A 23,461-nucleotide genomic window follows, 5' to 3' on the forward strand; every position below is an offset into this window, starting at 1 on the left:
CCCCAGCCTGACCCTGTGACCCCGCCGTGACCCCGCCGTGACCCCTGTGAACGCCCACATTGCCACGCCCCCACCTCGTGACACATTTCGCGCGGTGCCCGGCGCTGAGCGCGAAATAAGCCGCGGGCGGACAGCAGTGCGCCTGCGCAGAGCCGGCCGGCGGCGGACCGCGCATGCGCAGTGTCGCGGGGGCCGGGGTGCGTGCGCGCAGGCGCAGACGGGCTCGGCTCCATGTCGCGGCGGGCGCTGCGGCGGCTGCGAGGGGAGCAGCGGGGCCAGGAGGAGCCGGGGCTGGGGCAGCTGGGGCTGGAGCCGGGGCTCGGCTGCCATGAGCCCTCCGCTGCCCCCGGCCGGACCCATCGTACTGCTGTCAGCAACCGGTTCGAGCTGGTGAGGGCGGACGGGGCTCGGACAGGGCCTGGGGCCTGTGGGGGGGACGGGGCTGTGGGGATGGCTGAGGGGGAGCAGCTGGGGGGGTCACGTGGGGCTGTATGGGTGTCACATGGGGCTGTGAGGGGGTCAAGTGAGGCTGTGAGGGGTCACCTGGGGCTGTGAGGGGTCAGCTGGGGCTGTGAGGGGTCACCTGGGGCTGTGAGGGGTCAGCTGGGGCTGTGAGGGGGTCACCTGGGGTTGTGAGGGGTCACCTGGGGTTGTGAGGGGTCAGCTGGGGCTGTGAGGGGTCACGTGGGGCTGTGAGGGGTCACCTGGGGTTGTGAGGGGTCACGTGGGGCTGTGAGGGGGTCACCTGAGGCTGTGAGGGGTCACCTGGGGCTGTGAGGGGTCACCTGGGGCCATGAGGGGTCACCTGGGGCTGTGAGAGGGTCACCTGGGGTTGTGAGGGGTCACCTGGGGCTGTGAGGGGTCACCTGGGGCTGTGAGGGGTCACCTGGGGCTGTGAGGGGTCACCTGGGGCTGTGAGGGGTCACCTGGGGCTGTGAGGGGTCACCTGGGGCTGTGAGGGGTCACCTGGGGCTGTGAGGGGGTCACATGGGGCTGTGAGGGGGTCACATGGGGCTGTGAGGGGGTCACATGGGCTGTGAGGGGGTCACCTAGGACTGTGATGGAGTCACATGGGGCTGTGAGGGGGTCACCTGAGGCTGTGAGGGGTCATGTGGGGCTGTGAGGGGTCACGTGGGGCTGTGAGGGGTCACGTGGGGCTGTGAGGGGGTCACATGGGGCTCTGGTGACTGGGGGGCAGTGCCCGGGGGTGACACGGAGGGGACATGGGGAAGGATTTGGGTGGTGCATGGCTGGGGGTGACTCAGGGGGGGTGGGAGCGGGACAGGACGGGCCTGGGTGAGGTGGGGGTGAAAGGAGGGCTCATGGGGCAGCAACTGAGAGTGAGCAGGAAGGGGCCTGGGGGACCAGACTGGGGTGTGCTGGAGCTGGGCCTGGCTGCTGGGTGGTCACACACTGGTGAAACCGGTTTTAGAGTGTCTGCCATGTTTACAGTGCTGCTGGGTCCTGGTGCTGGAGGTCAGGGACCTTGATGGAACAGATGGGACCTTGGGCTGGGGGGTTCTGGTCACTCCTTGCCCGGTTCTGCTGTCCAGGGGTTGGTTGTGTGAGCACAGGCTCTTCCCAAGTTATTGCCCAGACAGGACTGTGCCATAGATGTGTTGTTGTGGCCTTGTGCTCCCCTCCAGCCAGTCAGTGGGTGCAGGGCTCTTCAGGCACCTCCTGGGTGACACATGTGAAATAAGGGATCACCCTGGTCCATCTGCTGGAGAACCCACTCGGGCAGCTGAGCCCTGTGCTGCTTCTGCTGCATTTCTGTCCTCTGTTTGCTGGTGGGAGAGGAGCAGGCTGGATCCCTGTGGAATTCTGCTCCCTGTGTTCGGGACAGGACAGAGCACAGCCCCATACCAGCTGGTTCTGCTCAGCTTGTTTATCTGTGTGCAGATTACTGCTGAGGAGTCAGAGGATGAGCCGCCGTCTAGAGAGGAGCAAGGGGACACCTGGCTTGGCAAGCGGGATGCAGCAGAAGGGAACAGCAACAGGGCTCCAGCTGAAGAGGCTGAAGGTGACAGGCAGAGGGATGGAGAGGAGGCAGCACAGCCGGACCAAACGGTAACTGAACCACAGAGGGAATGCTCCTGAGAAGGACCTGGTGCTGTGTTCTCATGAGCACTGAGGTCAGGAGAGAAGCATGCTGGGGAAGAGTGGTTTTGGTAGGAGACTTCCCAGGCTGGTCAAGGAAGCTTTAAACTAGATGGGAGGGAGCATCATTCCATCCCAACACTCCCAGTCCGTTGCCAGCACCTATAATAAATGCTTGGAGCAATGTAGGCATATTCTCTTTACTGTAAGAGTGACAGAGCACTGGAACAGGTTGCCCAGGGGGGTTGTGGAGTCTCCTACGTTGGAGATATTCGAGGCCCACCTGGACAAGTTCCTGTGTGATGTACTCTAAGCTCTTGGAGGGGGGCTGGACTAAGATGATCTTTCGAGGTCCCTTCCAACCCTTGGGATTCTGAGATTCCGTGATATTCCACTGCTCCAGCCAATGATCCGGCTTCATTTGGAGCTCGGCTCAGATGCCTCTGTACAAATGCCCGTAGCATGGGGAACAAACAAACAAGTTGTGTGCACGTCTACGGGGGTGTGATATCATTGGTATCACAGAAACGTGATGGGATGGCTTCTATGATTGGGGTGTTAGAATGGAAGGTTACAGGCCCTTTAGAAAAGACAGCCCAGCAGATGGGCAGGGGGAGCTGCCTTTTACATTAGGGATAGGCTGGAGAGCATGGAACTCTGCCTGGGGACTGCTGAGCAGTTAACAGAGAGTTTGTGGGTCAGGGTTAAGGGGAGAACAGCAATGGGAGACATTACTATGTGGATCTGCTACAGACCTCTACAGACCTCCTGATCAGGAGGACTCTGTGGATGAAGCACTCTACAGACAGATAGGAGAAGCCTCACGCTCACAGGCCCTTGTTCTCATGGGGGACTTCAACCACCCTGATACCTGTTGGAGGGATGGTACAGCCCAGCACAAGCAATCCAGGTGGTTCCTCGATTGTGTGGAACACAAGATTCCTTCTGCAAGCAATAGAGGAGCCAACAAGGAGAGGTGTCCTGCTTGACCTCGTGATCACCAACAGGGAAGGGCTGGTTGGAAATGTGGTGCTCCAGGGCAGCCTTGGATGCAGTGATCACGAGATGGTCGAGTTTGAGATCCTCATGACAGTGAGAAGAGCGTGCAGCAAGCTCACTGCCCTGGGCTTCAAGAGAGCAGACTTCGGGCTCTTCAGGAACCTGCTTAGCAAGGTTCCATGGGATATAGCCCTAGAGGGCAGGGGAGCCCAAGACTGTTGGTTGACAGTCAATGATCTCCTACTGCAAGCTCAGGAGTGTTGCATCCCAACCAGAAGGAAGTGCAGCAGGAGGGCCAGGAGACCTCCTTGGATGGATAAAGAGCTGCTGAGGAAACCTAGAGGGGAAAAAAGAGGCTTATAAAAGGTGGAAGCAAGGGCAGGCAGCTTGGGGAGCATACAGGGATGTTGTCCGGAAAGCCAGGGACCGGGTTAGGAAAGCTAAAGCCCGATTAGAATTAAACTTGGGTAGGGATGTGAAAGATAACACAAAGGGTTCTATAGTTACACTGTGTCCTGGGTTCAGCAGTAGCAGTCATTTTTTCTCCTTGGCAGCTGGTGCAGTCTGTGGTTTGACTTTCGGGCTGGGAACGGTTGCTGATAGCAAGTATGTTTTGAGTTACTGCTCAAATGTTTGGTTTGTCCAAGGCCTTTTCTGAGCTCATGCTCTGCCAGGGAGGAGGGGAGGCTGGGGGGAAGGAGAGACAGGACACCTGACCCAGGCTGGCCAAAGAGGTATTCCATACCATAGCACATCATATCCAGGATGTAACGGAGAGTTAGCCGGAAGGGCTGGAGCTCTGGGGGGATGGAGGAGGTATCAGTCAGTGCTCGGTCGGGCAGGGTGGGGTGAGTTATGGGTCGGTGGCTGGTGAGGTGTTGTATTCTCTTCACTTGTTATTGGCTTTATCATTATTATTTGTAGTAGTAGTAGCAGTAGTGATTTATGTTGTGCCTTAGCTATTAAACTGTGCTTGTCTCAACCTGTGGGGGCTACATTCTTTGGATTCTCCTCCCCAACTCTCCAGGAGTTGGGGGAGCAAGGGTGGGGGGGAGTGAACGAGCTGTGCGGACTTGGCTTAAACCATGACACACTGCAAATCAAAGACAGACTAGGGACAACGTGGACCTTCTCCAGAAGCTGTCCGGAGAACTGGCTACCCTGGATTTGGGGAAGACTGGGGTTCTGAATTACTTCTTCGCCTCGATCTTCACTGGCAAAGACTCTGACCGCACCAGCCAAATCTTAGAAGGCGAAGGAGCTGGTGAATGAAGTTACTAGGCCACTGTCCATCATATTTGAAAGATCATGGCAGTCAGGTGAAGTTCCCAATGACTGGAAAAAGGGAAATATAACCCCCATGTTCAAGAAGGGGAAAATGGATGACCCAGGGAATTACAGAGCAGTCAGTGTCACCTCTGTGCCTGGCAAAATCTGGGAGCAGATTCTCCTGGAAGGCATGCTAGGGCACATGAAAAACAACAAGGTGCTGGGTGACAGCCAGCAGGGATTCACTAGGGGAAATCCTGCCTGACCAATTTGGTGGCCTTCTATGATGGGGCTATGGAACTGATGGACAGGGGTAGAGCAGCTGATGTCATCTACCTGGACTTGTGCAAAGCGTTTGACACTGTCCACATGACATCCTTGTCTCTAAATTGGAGAGACATCAATTTGATAGGTGGAGCACTTGGTGTATAAAGAACTGGCTGGATGGCTGCATGCAAAGAGTTGTGGTCAATGGCTCAGTGTCCAGTTGGAGACCAGTAACGAGTGGTGTCCATCAGGGATCGGTGTTGGGACCTGTCTTGTTCAACATCTTTGTCGCTGACATGGACAATGGAATTGAGTGTGCCCTCAGCAAGTTTGCTGATGACACCAAGCTGTGTGGTTCTGTTGATCCGCTGGAGGGAAGGAATGCCATCCAGAGGGACCTTGACACACTTGTGAGGTGGGCTGATGCCAACCTCATGAAGTTTAACCATGCCAAGTGCAAGGTCCTACACCTTGGTCAGAGCAATCCCAGGCACAGCTACAGGTTGGGCAGAGAAGAGATTCAGAGCAGCCCAAGGAGAAGGACTTGGGGGTGTTGGTCAATGAGAAAATGAACATGAGCAGCTTCAGTGTGTGCTCACAGCCCAGAAAGCAACCGTATCCTGGGCTGCATCAAAAGGAGTGTGATCAGCAGGTTGAAGGAGGTGATCCTGCCCCTCTGCTCTGCTCTCGTGAGACCTCACCTGGAGCATTGTGTGCAGTTCTGGTGTCCTCAACATAAAAAGGACATGGAACTGTTGGAACAAGTCCAGAGGAGGCCACGAGGATGATCAGGGGCTGGAGCAGCTCCTGTATGGAGACAGGCTGAGAAAGTTGGGGCTGTTCAGCCTGGAGAAGAGAAGGCTGCATGGAGACCTCAGAGCAGCTTCCAGTGTCTAAAGGGGCCTATAGGGATGCTGGGGATGGACTCTTCATTAGGGACTGTAGTGATAGGACAAGGGGTAATGGGTTGAAACTGAAACAGGGGAAGTTTAGATTGGATCTAAGGAGGAAGCTCTTTACTGTTAGGGTGCTGAGGCACTGGAATGGGTTGCCCAGGGAGGTTGTGAATGCTCCATCCCTGGCAGTGTTCAAAGCCAGGTTGGATGAAGCCTTGGGTGATATGGTTTAGTGTGAGGTGTCCCTGCCCATGGCAGGGGGGTTGGAACTGGATGATCTTAAGGTGCTTTCCAACCCTAACTATTCTATGATTCTGTGCTGATCCCTGTGGGAAATGCTTGTCTCCCTATGGAGCTGTCATCCTTCCTGTCCATAGCCACACTGACAGCTGTTCTGTTCATCTTTGCAGCCCATGTTGAGCAACAAGCCGCGAAAGAAGAAAAAGAAAAAGAAAACCAGGAAGACTGTGGCAGGGGAGGCTCTGGTATGTCTGTATTTGCTCTCAGAGTTACTGATTGTCTAACCCAAAGGAGAAATTTGCACAAAGTGGTAACTGAGGTAGCTGCAGAAGAGATTGCAAGGCAAAAATGCTCCATTTTTTCATTATACTCCTTGAAAGTTATGAAACAGCAATAGCAGCTTTTGAGTGTTGCCCTCAAGCAGCCAGGACTGGCACAGCTCTGCAGGTGCTTAGGGCTTTGAAATCCTTTCTGCAGCATCTTCTCATCTCTGCTTCAAGGTTTCACACAGGAGGGGTCCTGTGTGAGAAATTTAGCCATTTTCATTGTATTTTCCTTGCCCTGCTTAGGCAGCTTTCCTGGCACTGCAGAGCCATGCAGAGCTCCCACTGCCAGATTCCATCATCCACATTCCCTTCTCCATGCACAGCTGTACACTGTTTCTGCAGTTGAAGATCTGATCACTGAATGCTGACAGGAGCATCTGCTGTATGCTATTCCTACAGGACCTGCTTCATCCCCTCAGTGGGGAATGGAGCAAGGGGACAGTGATGCTCACTAAGCTGTCTACCCCTAAGGAAGCATGCTTGGAGCAAGGACTTTGTCCAGTGTCTCTGTATGTTGTAGATAAAACTTGAGATGAATCTGTGTGCTTGAATGTACTTCTATCTGATTGATAGGCTAGGAGTCTACTTGAGCTGAGCTAGGAGTCTAAATGGACCACATTATTGGTCTTCTCAATTGCAATAAAGTTCAAGTGGGAGTTAGTTTGCTGCTGAAAGGATAGTGAAATCTTAACTATATTAACTATATCTTTAACTACTTATGCAACTGAGACCCTTTGCTCAGCATCCTGAGCCACGCTGTGTTATAGTGCTAAAGGGTGAGCTGTGGCTCCAGTGTCAGTGGTTGGCTGGCCACCTCCTCCCTGGAAATTCGGCTGGATGAGCTTAGGAGTGAGTTACCAAGACAGAGAACCCAGAGAGCTCATTTCCTCTCACAGTCTCAGAATGACAAGTAGCAGGATGACATCTGCCAGCTCTAGGGAGAATTCATACCTAGAAACAAGCAGTTCCATTTGCCAGCTCGAGATGATACTACATTTGATTGAGTGCTTAAATGCAAAGCACGTTATGCACTCTTCATGTGTCCCCTTCATGTGGAGTGGCTATATTTAGCTGGAAGAGGCAAGCTTGCAGTTCTGTTTGGGTGTCTGAATGGAGTTCTGTGTTCCACCCACGTTCATCATCAGGAGTATGTGAAGTGGCCGTATAAGGAATGTGTCACTTGCTATTTCTGGGGAAAAACCAGAGGAAATTCAGGATAAAAGTGTTCTACAGCTGTTGAATGTGCACTGCTGGATGTATCCTTTGGGTTGTTGGAAGATAGGAAAAGTGAGAGTGCAATACATTAAGGCTGGGTTAAAATCAAGCAGGTTTGGTACCTTATTACAAGGGTCACAGCAGTAGTGTCCTGGGTTCAGCTGTAACAGTTATTTTTCTCTTTCCTGGTATCTGGTGCACTGCTGTGTTTGGGCTTCAGTCTGAGAACAATGCTGATGACACACTGATGTCTTCATTGTTGCTGTGTAGCATGTACCCCGATCAAGGACTTTTCAGTCTCATTCTCTGCCAGTGTTGAGGGGCACATGGAGCCAGGAGGAAGCAGACAGGACACCTGACCCAAACTAGCCAAAGGGGTATTCCATGCCACAGCACATCAGGTCCAGCACAGAAACTGGGGGGAGTTACCCAGAAGGCCCAGATCACTGCTCAGGTTGGGCTGGGTATTGATCAGCAGGTGGTGAGCAATTGTACTGGGCATGACTTATGTTCATTGGGGTTTCTTTTCACTTTCCTTTTGAGTTTTACATTATCTCCCATCATTATTATTATCAGTAGTAGTTTTGTATTATACTTTAGCTATTGGACTGTTCATATCTCAACCCATGGGATTTACATCCTTCCCATTCTGCTCCCCATCCTGCTGGGAGCTGAGTGGGAGGGAGGGAAGTGAGCGGCTGTGTGATTCTGAGTTACCAGCTGGGCTTAAACCTCAAGTAGCTTAGTGTTTCTGTAGGAAGTAGATGGTACCAGCCTAATTATATAAATAATTTAGGATTGACATCATCACTCCAACAGTTCAGAATGCTCTAGGGGTTGTAGTGCAAATAAACCAAACAAAGCAGGGCAAAGGCTGGGTGGGAAGGGGCAGACCACAGACCAGACCTCCTGCCTGGGATAGATATATTCAGCTTGCATATTCAGGCGCAGGATAGCAACAGTGCTGTGGTACCATGAGCCAGTGTGGAGGAGCAGCCAATCCTTCTGGGGGCAGCTGGGAAGGGAAGGCAGGCTCAGGGCAGCATTCCTGAGTGCTGCATGGAGAGCATGAGGCCTCAATAAGAGAGTACGTAGACAGTGGGATAGCAGCAGGATGAGCAGTAGATGCTATGCTGGTATCATACAGAGATCAGGATGCACCGAAGGACCTGGAGGCAGTGGGGTGTGATCTCTGTTGTGGTGACTTATTTTGTAACAACTGCCTTGTCTTTGCCTGTCTTTAGGAAGACAATGACCTGGAAGACATCGACAGCTTGCTGGAGAAGATTGAGGATACCAGTGGGCTATGGCAGCAGACCCAGAGTGGAATAATTGCAGACAGCAGGCCTCTCCTCTACGTAGAGCACAGGTAGTGCCTGTTCCCTTCCTGATTTTGGCTTTGGTGTGATGGGAATATCTGTTCCCCCAAGGAAGAGAGCTGGGAGCCTTCCACTGTGATCTGGCCATGAATTCAGGACCTTGCTTGAAAGGGGTTGTGGGAATGGTTGTGCACACCCCCATTTCTAACTGTTGCTCTTAGATCTATGTTTGGTTTTGAGCAGTGACTAATATTCTCTGCTGTAAAAACCTGTTTGGAGTGGGTGACTGGACCAGATTAGCCTCCAGAGGTGACTTGCAGCCTAACATACACTGTAGGAGAATCTCTCCAGAACTGCTGAGAATACTGGTGCATTAGCTTTGACATCAAATTGACCTCACCAGGTGACAGGCTGCACTCAGCCCAGCACTGAGAGAGCAGGTCCCAGTACACCATGTGCTGTCCTCCAAAGACAGCTGTGCAATGCCAGGAGCTAATTCCACCAGGAAAGCAAGTTAGACTTGTCTAACCTTTCCTGCATGTCACCATCAACAAAGTGGGCTAAGCACCAAGCATGTCCAGGAGCTAGAGGATGAACCTGTCTCAGACTTGACATCTGTAACATCTGGGCCTGTATCACACTGGGAAACCTGCTGGGAGTGGACTGGCTGGTATGTCCAGTGTGTTTTGGAGCCCTGCTCTGATGCAGAAGCTGGCAGCTTTCTGTTGAGATAACATTTAAACCTGTAGCTGGGTCAACTTAGCCAAACCTGGTTTTGAAACCCCCAGTCACACTGCATTAAAACTGAGCCTAGGCTAGTGCAGCTGGCTCAGGGACACTGCAGTAATACTAGAACGTTTACCCAAAGGCTTTGTTATGAGATCTCTCTATTAATCCTTGCCAGCCTCCATGCTGTGGTTAGGATGCTTGCCCTGAGTTTCAGGCTGCTACTGCTAAACTCAGCAGCGGGTACCTTGTGTTTTCCAGGCACACATACACCAGCTGTGTGCTCCTGAATGGAGGCTGACATGGGACTACCCCCGACTAAGGCCCCAGCTGCCCTGGAGAGGGCAGCAGAACTACATCCCAGCTCAGTGCTGCCTGTGGAGCAGAGCAGGAGGGCAGCGTGTTCCTGGTGGAATTGGGCTTTTGATGCCCCCTGTTCTTGACCAGCTTTAGTCTCCTTTCTGTGTGTTGTGTCAGATCCATGGTGTGTGTGACAGATGGGGGGCTTGGCCAGAGCAGTTCGAGGTAGAGCACTTGGGGTTGATGGAGAGGATTCAAATGTGAGACTTTGGGCTGTGTTTAACTGCTTTTCTTTCTTGTTTCAACCTACTCAGAAACCTGAATCCAGAGAACGAGTTGAAGAGATACTTTGGGGCTCGCACTGTACTTGGTGATCAGAGGTTAGTCCAGCACTTAGTATGAAACCCTTTCAAAGTCCAGATTGGTGTGTCTGTCCTTCCCTGAGTGCAGTTTACTGAGCCCCCAGTGCCACACCTGGGCAGGGAGTGAGGGTTCAGGGTGTCTTACTATTTACTAGTGCTTGTTGGGCAGGAGAATGTTTGTTTTGTTAGTAAGTAAGACTTCTGCAGGGTTTTTGATAGCATTTTTTCCTGCTGATATCCCTGCTCATTTACCATCAAAACAGCCTTCTAAAACGCTTTCACTCAAATTCATACTGTGCAGACTCTTAGATTCTTTCTTCCTTCTCCAGCGTTTGTCTCCTGTGTCTGTCCCAGAGTCTGATGTCTTGCAAAGTGGACCCTGAATATGTTCCAGGGGGTCTCATGCACTGTTACTAGGGGCTTAGGAAACCTCCTGATGTTGGGGCACAAGGTCTCTGTGCAGTTATCCATTGCACTGTGGTCAGCATCATCCATAAACTCCCTGCTTTCATGAGCTGGTTAAAAACTGTGCATGTAAGAAAGGATTAAGCTCAGAGCAGTGATGGTGGAAGCAAAAACTTTCTCTTAAGAGAGTCTGTGGAAGAATATTTAGTGCTTGAGGAAGAAGCAGCAGAACCTTATGGAGGAAGCATGACTTTATTAGAGCAGCCTCAGTTTCTGGTTTCCTTCTGTGAACAAGTGCATTGGTCGCATCTGTGAGTGCGGTTTAAACTGAATCAGTTGACATTTGAAGGCACTGCTGGGAAAAGAGGTGAGTCAAGGGGGATGTGGGGCCCTCTTAATGGGACCTTGGAAGCTGTTTGAAGCGAAGAAGCAGCTGAGAACTTGGCAGGAATAAAAACAGGGCAGAAGCTATTGAAGTGGAAATGCTGGAGGCACTGGCTGGCCCAGAGAGAAATGCTTGCAAGTGAGGCAGAGCCTGAGTGAAAGTATGTTGTGTCTTGAAGGCAGGCATGTTAAATTCCTGTGCAATAGCCCTGTGGCAGGGCTGCAGATGGGCAAGAAGTTGTACTTCTTTTTTTTTTTTACTCCCTGAATCCTCCTTTTTCTGGCTGATTTCAGCTCTTCTCATTCTTTCAGTACAGAGAAACTGTGACCTGTTGTGTTTTATTTCCCCAGGCCAAGGCAAAGGCAGCGCCAGCACGTCCGCAGCACGTGGCTGACAGTTCCAAAGAATACCTGGCCACGCTATGGCAAAACAGGTGAGGCTTTTGGTACTGCTGCCTGGGCACAGGTGCTGCAAGAGCCTCAGTGCATGGAAACCAGAGCTGCTTTCATCAGCTGCCAGGCCCAGGATAAGCACTGGCTGATGTGGAAAAGGAACTGCTCTGCAGCTGATGGAAATAACCTCCTTCCTCACAGGGAGAGCTCTGTCGTGTTGTACCTTGATATTTGAGGGGTTGTTTTCACCCTTACTGGAGGTAGCAGGTGATGGGAACTTCCTTTCTTAAGAGCAGTGTTGCTGAATAATAAGAAATATATGTATCTACGAGGGTGCTGGAGAGGGACTGTTCATCAGGGACTGTAGTGATAGGACAAGGGGTGATGGGGTCAAACTGAAACAGGAGAGATTTATCTATATAAGGAAGAAGCTCTCCCCTGTGAGGGTGCTGAGGCGCTGGCACAGGGTGCCCAGAGAAGCTGTGGCTGCCCCATCCCTGGCAGTGCTCAAGGCCAGGTTGGACACGGGCTTGGAGCAGCTGCTCCAGTGGAAGGGGTCCCTGCCCATGGCAGGGGTTGGAACTGGATGAGCTTTAAGCTCCCTTCCAACACAAACCATTCTATGACTCTGATATCCATCAGGAAAGCAAGTGGCCTGTACTTCTACACTGGGTTTTGGACTTTGGCTCGTGAGAGGAGGGAAAGGAGTGAAATTCTCCAGGAGTTTCTGAAGACAGATCTGGCTTTGGACCCAGTGACATGAATGAGCTTTCTGTGTGATAAGAGAGCAGGAGAGCCGCCCTTGGTGCTGTGCTGGCAGTGGTGGTACCCACATCTCCCATGCCCTGTAGGTATCACCATGCAGCTGGTGGACACCAGGAGAGGCATCCAGTACTTCACATTCGAGCACCATCGTGAGTACCAGCAAGTGCAGTTCAAGTTCCTGGATGCTGTAGAGTCTATGGACCCCAACAACATTGTGGTAGGTTGTGAAATCGGGTTGCCTGTGCTTTTACCCTGTTGCAGCCACTTTCACTGGCTGGGGAGGTGGTCTGATCCATACCAGGGCTTCTTGTTGCCAGTCTCATTTTGAGCAGTAGACCCCTGTGCCCCCCCCCCCCCCAATGTAGGGTGAAGTAGTGTTGCTTGCTGAGCTCCACTAAGATAAGTGAGCACCTTGGTGCAAATGAAGTCCAGTGGCTGGTGGCAGAACCTTGGTAGCTCTGCCCAAGAACATGCCATGTAGCTGTCTAGAAGAGGAGACCATTGAAAGGCTTTGGCTGAAAGGGTAGGAATAAAGCTCCTTTGTTTCAGCTCTTCAACTGAGGAAAAATACTGTATAAACATCTTTAAATGGGAATCTAAACTATAGCTGTTCTGTTTATAAACTTGTATAAATGAAAATGTGTCTTTTCTTGGTATTTCAGCAAAACAGTCTTGTATTGAAAGCTCTTCATGTGTGTCCAAGTTTGTTAAGTGGAATGGTAACATTTATAGTCTGTAGTGATAAGCAGTGGTAAAATTGCTCTGCACGCTGCAGGACCATAATGGAGGTATTTTTGCTCTGAAAACCCTGGCCACGTGAGCTCAGATACATGCCCTGGAGACATTTCTTAAAGAGGCCATTGTCTACTAAATAAAACTTAACTTCTTTCTGCTTTCCCACCCTCTGCTCATGGTCACTGCTCTCTCCAGCTCACAAATTGTGCCTGCTGACTGGATTGAGGGATTTACATTAAATGATGCAAGGTAATTCCTCTGCAGCAGCAATGCACCGAAGAGACAGTATCTTAAGGGCAGCTCAAACACAGTCTTGCTTTGCAGAGCAGGCCAGGGTTTCCTCTGTGCCTCAGTGTTTGTGCTCTGTCCTTGTTAGGTGGGTCTGGCTATGTTTGAAGATACTGGTTTTGATCTGACAAAGGGGAGATTGAGATGAGCTCTTAGGCAGAAGTTCTACCCTGTGAGGGTGCTGAGGCACCCTACTCTGGGCAGGTGTCCCTGCCTGTGGCAGGTTGGGCCTGGATGAGCTTCCAGGTCCCTTCCAACCCAAACCATTATATGATATTACTACAGCTTTAGTCTTCTACTCTTCTGTTAAGGGTAAAACTTAACCTATGCATTCACTGATGCCAGAAGTACTTCAAACCCCAACCAGTTTATCTGCAACAACCACAGTCTCAGTGTCATTGGAGCCCTGATCTGCCTTGCTGCTGTCACTTCACCATACAAAACCTTATTCTGGGGGCAGTCCTGCTCAATGAGTGCTTTTTCTGCTCTTGCTAGTGGATTGAAAGGGTCTTGCTAAAGAAGTTGTGTGTGAAGAGTGCTTTTTGACATCACCATGACCAGTGGTGCTTCATCTCTTCCAAAAAGGACTGGAAAGGAGCTTAAGAGCAAACAAAGAAGTGGTAAAACATCAGGCACGTGGCACTGAGGCAAAGGCACTGGGCTGGGACAGCCGAGAGCATAAAGGCTTTGTACTGTAGGTGGTTGCACTGGCCACCATCCTGCACAACTTCCGGACCTTTTGAAGCTGCATTTTTCAGTTTGTGAGAAAGAAAATCCTCAGACTAAACTGTGAGGAAACATAAAGTAGTTTCACTGTTTTAACATTGAAACTGAGTTTGAGGTTCTTGGGAAAAGTAGCCCATTTATAATTAGTGAATGCAGAGGGGGCTTGTGGTTAAAGTTCTATTCTGAAGTCTGGAAACGAATCCATTACTGCTCAGGAGCTGGATCCTGCAGTTGCAATAGATGTATCAAAGTGTCCTCCTGATACCTGATGAAAATGCTGAGAATTATTAAGGGATAGAGAATAAACCAAAAATGTAACTATGCCTGATGTGTGCCTCTTGACTCCTGAATGCAGTCCTGGGCCCTCCCCTTCAGAAGGGAATGGAAGAGCTGGAAGAGATTCAGAGGAGAACAGTAGATATGATCAAAGGCCTGGCATGGCCCTGGCGCTGGAAGAGCTGGGTTGGCTGGAGCGAGCTGCCTGAGGGAAGCTGTGATCAAGGGCTCAGATTGTGCTCTGAGTGGGAAGAGATCTCCCTGCTATCCCTCTCAGCACAGGGGCAGAGCTGGCAGGTTGGGATGGAAAGAAGTTCTTCACACTGTGCTTAAGCAGCAGCTTTCTGTGTTGCAGAGCTGAGGTGCTGGAAGGTTACCTGCGTCAGTAAGGAAACACATTCATGAGAGGAGATGCCAGTAATGTGAACAGCATCTTTGACAGAGGGGTCCCTGAACCACTAAAGTCGGCAGCTTACGGTGTGCTGGGAGCCAACATGTATGCCCAGCTTTGTGCCCTCTTTCCCAGGCATCTGTTTTGGAGACAGGGCAAGATGGACCTGTACTCTGACCCAGTGTGGCTGTTCTTTGGTTCTTTTAATCCATACTTTCAGCTTTTCACGTGAGGTGTGTCCTGAGCATTGCATTAAGGTCTGAGCGTTGGCTCTCTGATGGTGTGGGACAGGATTTCTTCACCTTCAGACCCCAGAGCAGGAACAGCCTCTGTCCCTTATGTGTGATGTAAGGGCATTTGCCTCCCTGCCAGGCTTTCAGAGCTTATCTTGTAGGCAGAGTGCACAAGAATACAGTGATTTGTGCCATCATCTAATAAAGCTCATGTTCTTCTATAGCTGCTGCTTCAGATGAACCCATATCATGTGGACTCCCTTCTGCAGCTCAGTGATGTGTGCCGGATGCAGGAGGACCAGGAGATGGCCCGTGATCTCATAGGTAAGAGCTGAGGTGAGGAGCAAAGCTCCTGGTGTGAATTAGTGATCAAAGGCTTTTGGCTTTGGTTCATAGGAAAGCAGCAAACCAGCAAAGTTGACTTGGCTCTATGTTTGCAGCTGGGGCTGTGAGCGCTCAGCCTTCCATTGTCCTGCAGACCAGCAGCTTTTGCTGGAGGCTTTTAAACAGTCAGTCATGCTTGTCTGGGGAAAAGCACATCAGTAATCACCTTGAAAATGAACAGAAGGATTGTGTGGACATGGTGGAGTCCCACCAGCAGGAAATCCCTTACAGGAGGAGAGTATGGCTTAGTAGCTACAACATACATCAGTGCAAAGGGCTGCTGCAGGAGTCCTACCCTTCTGCAGGGAGCCAACCATGCCCTTCAGGCCAGCCTGCCTTGCCTTCCTCTGACCAGCATCTTGCAGGTCAGGCCCTACTTGCTCCTCAGGGCTGCATGGAGCAGGAGGCATCCCAAAGGATGCTGTCCCTTGGGTGGCTGTGCTGCAGTCTCTGGTGTCAGGTGGGCTGTTTGGTGTTAGATGCGGCATGTGCTCTGCAGCATGATAGCAGAAGCAAGAGGTAAAATGAGGATGGGATCTTAGGCTTCCCCTTGTGAAAGTAATTGTGGCAGAGGCAGCAGTACCAGTGTCAATCCCAGACCTCCAGAAGAGTTACTGTTCACAACTGGAGCATCATCTGGTTTCCCACAGAAGGGAAGAGGGCTCACCTCCCTGGGTGTATCTGTTGCAACCATATAGTCTGCAATAGCTTTGTGCTTTGCTAGGCTGTGAGCGAGTGTGTATCATGGGGGTCAGAGCTCTCAGTGTCTTCTGGGCTAAATGGATTACCATTCCGTGAGCTCTGGACCTGTGTGGTGTGCTGGGGTGATGGTGTGCCCTGACACTGTCCCTGCTGCCTGCAGAGCGAGCGCTGTACAGCATGGAGAGCGCCTTCCACCCTGTCTTCAGTCTGACCAGTGGGACCTGCAGGCTGGACTACCGGCGGCCTGAGAACAGGTATGTGGCACATCTGCCTGCCCCACGTCTGCTGGAGAGCTGTCACACCGTGTCCTGACCTACTTTGGACACGGAGACCCAGATTCCCAATATCTGCTGCGTCATCCATGGTGGCAGGGGGACCTTGAATGTCCCTTTCTGTCTGAACAGGCTTTGGCAGTTGGTGACAGTGCCCTCAGCAAGGCAGCAGCTCCTCAGATGGTTGCTGGGGTAAATGCAGCTCTTGCTTCTTCACCAAGCTCTTTCACAAGGGGTTTCTTACTGTAGCAGTAGCTGTTCTTCCCTGTCACATCCTTTTCATGTGACCAGTGTCCCTTAGTCTAAAATGGCATTTATTGTTACAGTGTGTTTATGACTGTGCTTGGTCACTTTGCTTCCTGCCCAGCACTCGCCTGGCTCTTTACATAATGACAGCTCTGCAGCTGCAGGGAAAGGTGACTTTATTCTGGGAATTTTCCAGTCAGCTGACCCATGTCATCTCTCCTGAGCTGCTGTACCTGGAAGTTGCTCACATTTCCAGGACCTGCTCCCTGATGGGCTTTGTGCCATCTGTGACCTGCACGCTGCGATCTGTAACACCAGTTTGGGTGCTAGTGCTGCTCTGATAACACATAGTGTATGCTGTGTCACTGTCCCTGTGGCTGGGCAGGCTGGGACAAGGCAGGATGCAGACTTTATGGATTTCCTTTTTGTTGTCCAAGTTGTCGACCCTTGTCTGTGCTGGCCCTAAGTTGCCCAAAGACATAAAAGCAGTAAGAGGTGGGAATGTGGAGAGGTTTATGGCACCTTGTACTGCACCAGGCCAGGTTCCCTGGACCCTCCAGGCTGCACCCCAGTGCTGATGCTCAGGGAGCTGGGGCTGGCTCTGTGTCCCCATTTGTGATCTCCAAATGTGGCTTCTAAAACCTATTGCTGTTCCCCACACAGGGCTTTCTTCCTGGCCCTCTTCAAGCATCTGATGTTTTTGGAGAAGAGAGGCTGTCCCCGCACAGCCTTGGAGTTCTGCAAGCTGATTTTGAGGTAGGTGTCCTTGCCAAGGGCTGTGCCCCATTCCCTGTGGGGCAGGACAGGGCATTGCAGGCTAAGGGAAACACACTTCTAACAATGCACCAAACCGAACCTGGGCAGGACAAAAACCCTGTTTGCTCTGCTGCTCCCAGGCTCAGGGAGGGCTGTTTCCACTCCTTACAGATGCAGTGTCACAGGCTAGCTTTGAGCACATCTGTGGTGCTGCTTTGAAGAGAGGTGGTTGTGGAGAAGGAGGCTTAAGCACATGGGACCAGGGTGGCCTTTGCACTTGACCACTGAGCTGTGTGCCTGGCTGGTTGGTAGAGCAGAACTCAGGCTCTCTGTGGAGCAGGTGTACAGTGGTGGCTTCAGGCTGCTCAGTTTGTGCCCATCAGTCTTCCTCATAGTTGGTGATGGGGCACTGTCCCTCTGCAGGGACACAAGACAGGGCAGGTCATTCAACCATCATCCTGGCCATGTGGGAACAATCGTGTTCCTGTTATCCCTGCTTGCTGAGTCACGGAAGTTCTCTGGATGCTAGTGGGAAAGTCTTGTTTAACTCAGAAACGAGGGCAGCTATTTCAGCTGTTGTGACACTGATTTTTATTTCCATTCCTTGTGTTCTCTCCCCCTGAAGCCTTGATCCAGAGAACGACCCACTGTGTGTGCTGCTGATGATCGATTTTCTGTCCCTCCGAGCTAGAGAATACACCTTCCTGACCCGCCTGTTCCAGGAGTGGGAGGTGAGATGCCAGCAAGCAGCCCTGGTGAGACAGGTAGAGGAGGGGAAGAGCTGCTTCCTGATGTGAGAGTAGGGACACCTGCCTGGGCTGTGTCACAGTGCACGAGGGATCCCTAAGGATGTTGGCCCTTCACAGCTGCCTGGCAGCCAGGCTGGCATCCCAACAACATTGGAATGACCTGTAGAGGCTTGGGGGGAGAGTTGTTTTTGTAATCCTGGTGCCCTGTAAACAGTTGTACAGACTCAAGTTGCTTACTCAGTGGTGGGGGCACCAAGCCAGCAGCTCTAAAGTGAGCAAGAGCCTGTGTGCAGCCCAGCCCTATCGGGATGATTCTGCATAGCATCACTTCTCGTTAACTGTGTCCCTCTGATCTGCAGAGTCACCGGAACCTGTCCCAGCTGCCCAATTTTGCCTTCTCGGTGCCGCTGGCCTATTTCTTCCTGAGCCAGCAGGAGGAGCGCTCTGAGCTGGAGCTAAGCCAGGCCCGGGAGAAAGCAGCCCGGCTCATCCAGCTGGCCTTGGTCATGTTCCCAAGCGGTAAGTCTGTCCCCACCGGTAAGTCTGTCCTGGCAGGCTTTGCTGCTGTCTCCATCTCTGAGAGCACAGGCTGGGCCCAGGCAGGCAAATGCAGAGACAGCAGTTTGCCTGTGGCTTGCAAATGACATTCACCTCTGTCTGTGGGAGATGGGAGCCCTGACTCAGAGGGTGACCAGGCAGGCTGGCCATGGGGGTAGGTAGAATCCCAGACTGGTTTGGGTTAGAGGGGACCTTAAAGCTCATCCAGTCCCAACCCCTGCCACGTGCAGGGACCCCTTCCACTGGAGCAGCTGCTCCAAGCCCCTGTGTCCAACCTGGCCTTGAGCACTGCCAGGGATGGGGCAGCCACAGCTTCTCTGGGCACCCTGTGCCTCAGCACCCTCACAGTGAAGAACACAGTAAAGATTCAGCCTTCCTGCACCATGGCAGGGCTGGTGGGAGTGTGGTGGAGTTACACAGGGCACCCTGGAGCTGTGAGCCCTTGATGTGAGTGTTAGGAAGAGACCATTGATTGTTCTCTGTGCTGCACAGCCTCGTTGGAGCAGCTGATGCCCCTTCATTAGAGATGGTCATGAGCAAGTTGGGGGAGCATGAGAACCAGAGCCTTGGAGCAGGAAAATATTTCACCCCAGGGTTGCCCAAACCAGAGGCAGCAAGTCTCTCTTGGCTTTCCCTCCCTCCCAGACACTGCTTGGCTTTAGATGTGCTCTTCATGGGTGCCCATCTCTTGCTTTCATCAAGCTGGTGCTGCTGTCCATGAAAGGAGATGCACAGCCCCTCTGGGCCCAGAGGCGGGTGTGTCTTTATAGGCAAGAATAACCAGCTCTCAAACAGAGGTTTAGTTTTGTTGTGGCTGAAATCATCTTTTTCGTCATGGTGACTGAAATAAAATCCTTGTTCAAGTTCAAAGGCCAACAGTGTTAACTGCAGAGAATTTCACCTTATTGCATCAGGGGGAAAAAATGTTTGTTGTTCTTTTACATTCACCCTGAATCTGTTTCCATCATCCACACAGAGATCAGAGCACACCACAACCCCCAGCAGCATCCTCACACCCCACGTGGGTCCTCCATCAGTGCCCCTATGGGATGCTGCCCCCCAGGCTGGGGCTGTGTCCCTGCAGCCCTGACCATGCTGTGGTGCTCCTCATCAGGCTGCTGATAATGAGTTGTCTCTCTTTCTCCTGCAGTTCTTATGCCGTTGTTGGATCACTGCAGTGTGCAGCCCGATGCCAGGGTCGCAAACCATTCCTTTTTCAGGCTGAATGCTCAGATCAGGTAAGCCCTGGAGATGTTGTCAGTAAAGAGAAGGAATTGATCTTACTGGTAGTGGGGCTTCTGCTTGCTCAGGCAGCTAATGGAGATACAAAACTGCGGAGGAGAATATTGGTTTTCCTGAGTAGGCTCTTAGATGCTTTGATAATGAATTTCCATAATGGCCACCAGATAACGCTGATAGACGCACCTCACTTTAATGCAGATGGGTCAGAAGTTCATACTGAAGCTTGTTGCTGCCTGTAGTGAGAGGGAGCAGTGTGTGTGTGCTCTCAGGGCAGGCTGTCTCCTACCAGTCTGGATTTCCCTAACATGTGGTCCTCCTAACCACACAAATGGTCGAGGCAATGTCAACTTTCATCTTATGGCTGTGCTTATCCAAAAATAGACAAAGATAGAAAAACTGGTGACGGTAGATGGAAATAGCAAAGCAGGAGCTTGTGATTCCTCTCTGTGTTCTTGTGCTGAAGCACAGTGCAGAGACGAGCCCTTGTGAGCCCTCACAGAGACCTGCAGGTGGGATGGAGGAGAGTGCCATGAATAACAACTGTCTCCCATAGCCAGCCTCCTGCCTTGAACCAGCTGACATGCCTCTACGTGGGAAGGACTCACTCGCTGTGGAAGGACCCAGCTGTCATGGCATGGCTGGAGACCAATGTTCACGAGGTGCTGCGCATGGTGGATGCCCAGGACCCACTGGTGGAGGAGTCTGAGCACAAGTGAGTGCAGCAGGGGAGGTGAGCGGTGCTCACACTGGGCATGGGTGATTGAGCACAGGGACAGAGCACCCCCTCAGCTACCCATCTGATGGTGGCTGCTGATGCCAAGTGTTACATAGTGAGTCTAGGGAGGCAAAAGCTCTTCTGTATTTTATGCAGACATGAATTAAGAGCTGTACCTCTCACTGAGGAGTATGTGCTACATGCGATTCCCCAGCCTTGGCCAGCACATGTGCTGTGGAGGGCCAAGGGGCTGCTGGCTGGTAGAGGCAGGAATGGCTGCACAGGGCAAGCTTAGAAACACATCCCAGCTCTGAGAAGCAGGAGAGAGGTATTAGATCTTGTCCTAGACTGGAGTTAGTTTGCTCTGCTGGCCCAGTGAGAGAGATCTGTACAGTGTCCCTGAGCTGTTCTGCTCTTTAGTCTGGAGGTCAGCAGCTGCCAAGCAATTTGGTTTGGCTTCAAGCCATTTCCATCCAGTACAGCATGTGCCCCAGAGCCAGGGATGAAGCTGATGCTGCACCTAGAGAAGCAGAAATGAGATTGTGGCTGTGCTGAGCTGTGCTCAGTGCAGTCCTCTGTCCCCTCCCTGCTTTAGGAGGAAGATGAGGTACCAGAGCGCGCCCAGGAACATCTACCGGCACATCATCCTCTCGGAGATGAAGGAGGCCACGGCAGCCCTGCCTCTGGTGAGGGGTCCTGATGGGGCACAGGCACTGCCACTGTGTGCACTGTGGTGGCACTCACATCCCTGCTGGGCACACAGATGCTGGGCACGTCTTAAACCCAAACCCAGCAAGAAGCATCCACCTGACCCTGAAGTGTCCTCTGTGTAGCTCAGCTTCCCAGGCCATCACACAGGGCATGTGTGGACAGGCTGGGCACTGCACTCCCCCAGGCCTGTCCAGCTGGTCTGACCATCCCTATGCTTCGGTGCTTGCTGCTGCTGGGAATGCAGCTTCACCCCTTCTTTTTCCTTCCCCCAGGAAGTGACCTCGCAGCCTGTGATGGGGTTTGATCCGTTGCCTCCTTTGGACTCCATCGTTTCCTACACCAGACCAGAAAGGTACCTCCTCCACCCCTTGCTTCTGGGCTGGCACAACCAACATGTTCCTGGCACGCCCTCAGCCCCAGGCCTGGGTGCACATGGGTGCTTGGAGCTGATGGTCCTCCTCCATGTCGGAAGAAGAGCTGCCTGCCTTGTGGCACATACAGGCAGGACTGGTCCTGCCACTTCTCCTCAGTGGTCACCTGGAGACAGTGACTGTTCATAGCCATTAAGGCAAAGGCCACTGAACCAAGTTCAGCTGTTTCTTCAACAAAGTGGTTGTTTATCCAGCACAGGCTGAAGCGCAGCCAGCTGCAGTGTGCATAGCCTGTTGAGGTGAACCAATACATGTCTTATGCATTGACCAAGCTCAGAGCAAACCTGGCAGTGGTTGTAGTGACTGCTGTAGCCAGCTGCTGGCTGCTTGGGATGGGGGGGGGGACGTCCCCAAAATCCCCAGGCATCCCCCAAATCCCTGCCTTAAGGCTGGCTCAGGTGCAGTCGGGTGCTGTTCTGGACAGTGTGGTTCTCTCCACCATCCCTGTGCTGCTTCAGCCTCAGCACCAGGTAAAGTACCAAGCTGCTCTCTTAACCCTGTTGGTACTTTTGTCTTTCAGGACAACTCATCCATCCAATGAAAGCACTTTATCTCTCTTCTTCCGCTCGCTGTTGCCAGATTTTAACTTGCAGGTATGTGCATTGGGCTCCTGCAGGCAAATCTGAGCACGCTTCTGCTGTCAGTACGCAGTAGTTTCCACTGCACAGTGTTTCTGCAAAGGGAGTGGCTCTTGGCATATGCAGTGTGTATTAAACGTCAGGTTGCAGAGCAGCCTGATGCTTTTTGGCAAGCAGCAGCGTCTCTCCCTGTGTGCTGCAGGCATGCAGCTCCTTGCACGGCCGCTCCAGCTCTGCTGTCTTGCAGGTGGATATCCGACCTGATGGGGATGAAGAGGCTGCAGCAGGGCAGGACCTGAACCAGGGGGTGAACAGGCTCATGGCAGCCATGCGGGACATGCTGGCAAACATCCAGTTCCAGGAACCCCCCCGAGATGACAACCCTGAAGGAGACGGTGACTGGGAGTGAGCAGAGAGCACGTGTGGTTCCCCAGCCCTCTGTGACCACCCTCCCACTCATCTCCACTCCAATAAAGTGGACACAAGCTCCAGGCACTGGTCACTGTGGGGATGGGCTCTGGTGGGAAGGGGCAGGGCTGCCACTGTGGCACCTTCACCTCTCAGCAGGGGCTGAGGGCTGTCTGAGCGGGCAGAGCTAATCTACACCAGCTGTCCCTCTGCCCCTGTCAGCTTAGTCCCTTCTGGCCTCCTCCAAGTGTGTGTGCTGCCCCTTCCTCTCCGCTCTTCTCTTGTTTAATGGCTGGAGGCTTTTTTCCATGTTCCTAAGCCTGAAGCCTCCTTCCCTCCATGAAACAGCACTTGGATCTTCCAGCTCTGTGACAAAGAGCTCCGGGTCCCTGCTCTGGTACCACTGGGGCACAGCAGAGCACAGAATGGTTCCGTTTGGAAGGGACCTTAATGATCTAATCCAATGTGCCTGCTGTGAGCAGGAACACCTTTCACTAGACCCGGTTGCTCCAAGCCCCATCCAACCTGTCCTTGGACACTACATGGCCTCCCTCAGAGCTGTAGCTCTCCCTGTGCTCCTGGAGGGGTGTGAGGAGCAGCTCTTTGTGCTGCAGCCGTTCCATCACAATGGAAGCAGAAATCTTCCCTCTTTGTCTTCTCCATCCCTCATCTCACCACCTTCACCTTACAGAGCAGGGCATGAGCTCAGCAGTACTCAAACCTTTTAACTCAGCCTTGCTGCCCACAAAGCTCTTTCCCCTTTTTCTGCTGTGTAATGTGTGTCTGGCTCTGATGCTGAGCCAGGCTCTGCTGCCCGGAATCAATCTGGGAGGGCTCCCTGAGGAGCCTGGATGCTCAGGCCCATCCGGATCCTGGCTCCCTGTATTGTGCCCTTGCATCACTCGGATTTGGTGTTTTCCAGCTCGGTTCCCAAGGCCTCTGTTTGTAAAGCTGACCATTGCTGGCACACACCAGCGTGCCGGGAGGGGGAAGATGGGGGGTGTTGATCCCAATTCCTTCTATTTACATTAGGGAGGTGAGCAGGGTTTTACACTCATCCAGCACCATGTGTTCACCAGCTTCGGCTCAATGCA

The 23,461-nt window shown here is 52.3% G+C and overlaps 1 protein-coding gene across 1 annotated transcript; it reads left to right on the forward strand.

Moving 5' to 3' along the window:
- Positions 1 to 225: 225 nt before the first annotated feature.
- TCF25 (transcription factor 25) lies at positions 226 to 22,452 on the forward strand. Its single transcript, XM_034073201.1, has 18 exons — positions 226 to 390; positions 1,903 to 2,070; positions 5,942 to 6,016; positions 8,557 to 8,681; positions 9,972 to 10,037; positions 11,160 to 11,242; positions 12,053 to 12,183; positions 14,840 to 14,939; positions 15,862 to 15,955; positions 16,883 to 16,975; positions 17,601 to 17,706; positions 18,084 to 18,243; positions 19,433 to 19,520; positions 20,078 to 20,236; positions 20,835 to 20,925; positions 21,223 to 21,302; positions 21,902 to 21,974; positions 22,207 to 22,452. Exons 1-18 carry the CDS (start codon positions 232 to 234, stop codon positions 22,366 to 22,368), a joined length of 2,013 nt encoding a protein of 670 aa, XP_033929092.1. The 5' UTR covers positions 226 to 231; the 3' UTR covers positions 22,369 to 22,452.
- Positions 22,453 to 23,461: the final 1,009 nt, after the last annotated feature.

This window comes from Melopsittacus undulatus, chromosome Z (assembly GCF_012275295.1).
Source record: "Melopsittacus undulatus isolate bMelUnd1 chromosome Z, bMelUnd1.mat.Z, whole genome shotgun sequence".
NCBI classification, from domain to species: Eukaryota; Metazoa; Chordata; class Aves; order Psittaciformes; family Psittaculidae; genus Melopsittacus; species Melopsittacus undulatus.

Coding starts and splice junctions, on each gene's coding strand:
- TCF25 (XM_034073201.1), top strand. CDS start 232: ATGTCGCGGCGGGCGCTGCGGCGGCTGCGAGGGGAGCAGCGGGGCCAG. Junction 16,976..17,600: donor TTCTGCAAGCTGATTTTGAG/GTAGGTGTCCTT, acceptor CTCCCCCTGAAG/CCTTGATCCAGAGAACGACC. Junction 20,926..21,222: donor CCACGGCAGCCCTGCCTCTG/GTGAGGGGTCCT, acceptor TCCTTCCCCCAG/GAAGTGACCTCGCAGCCTGT.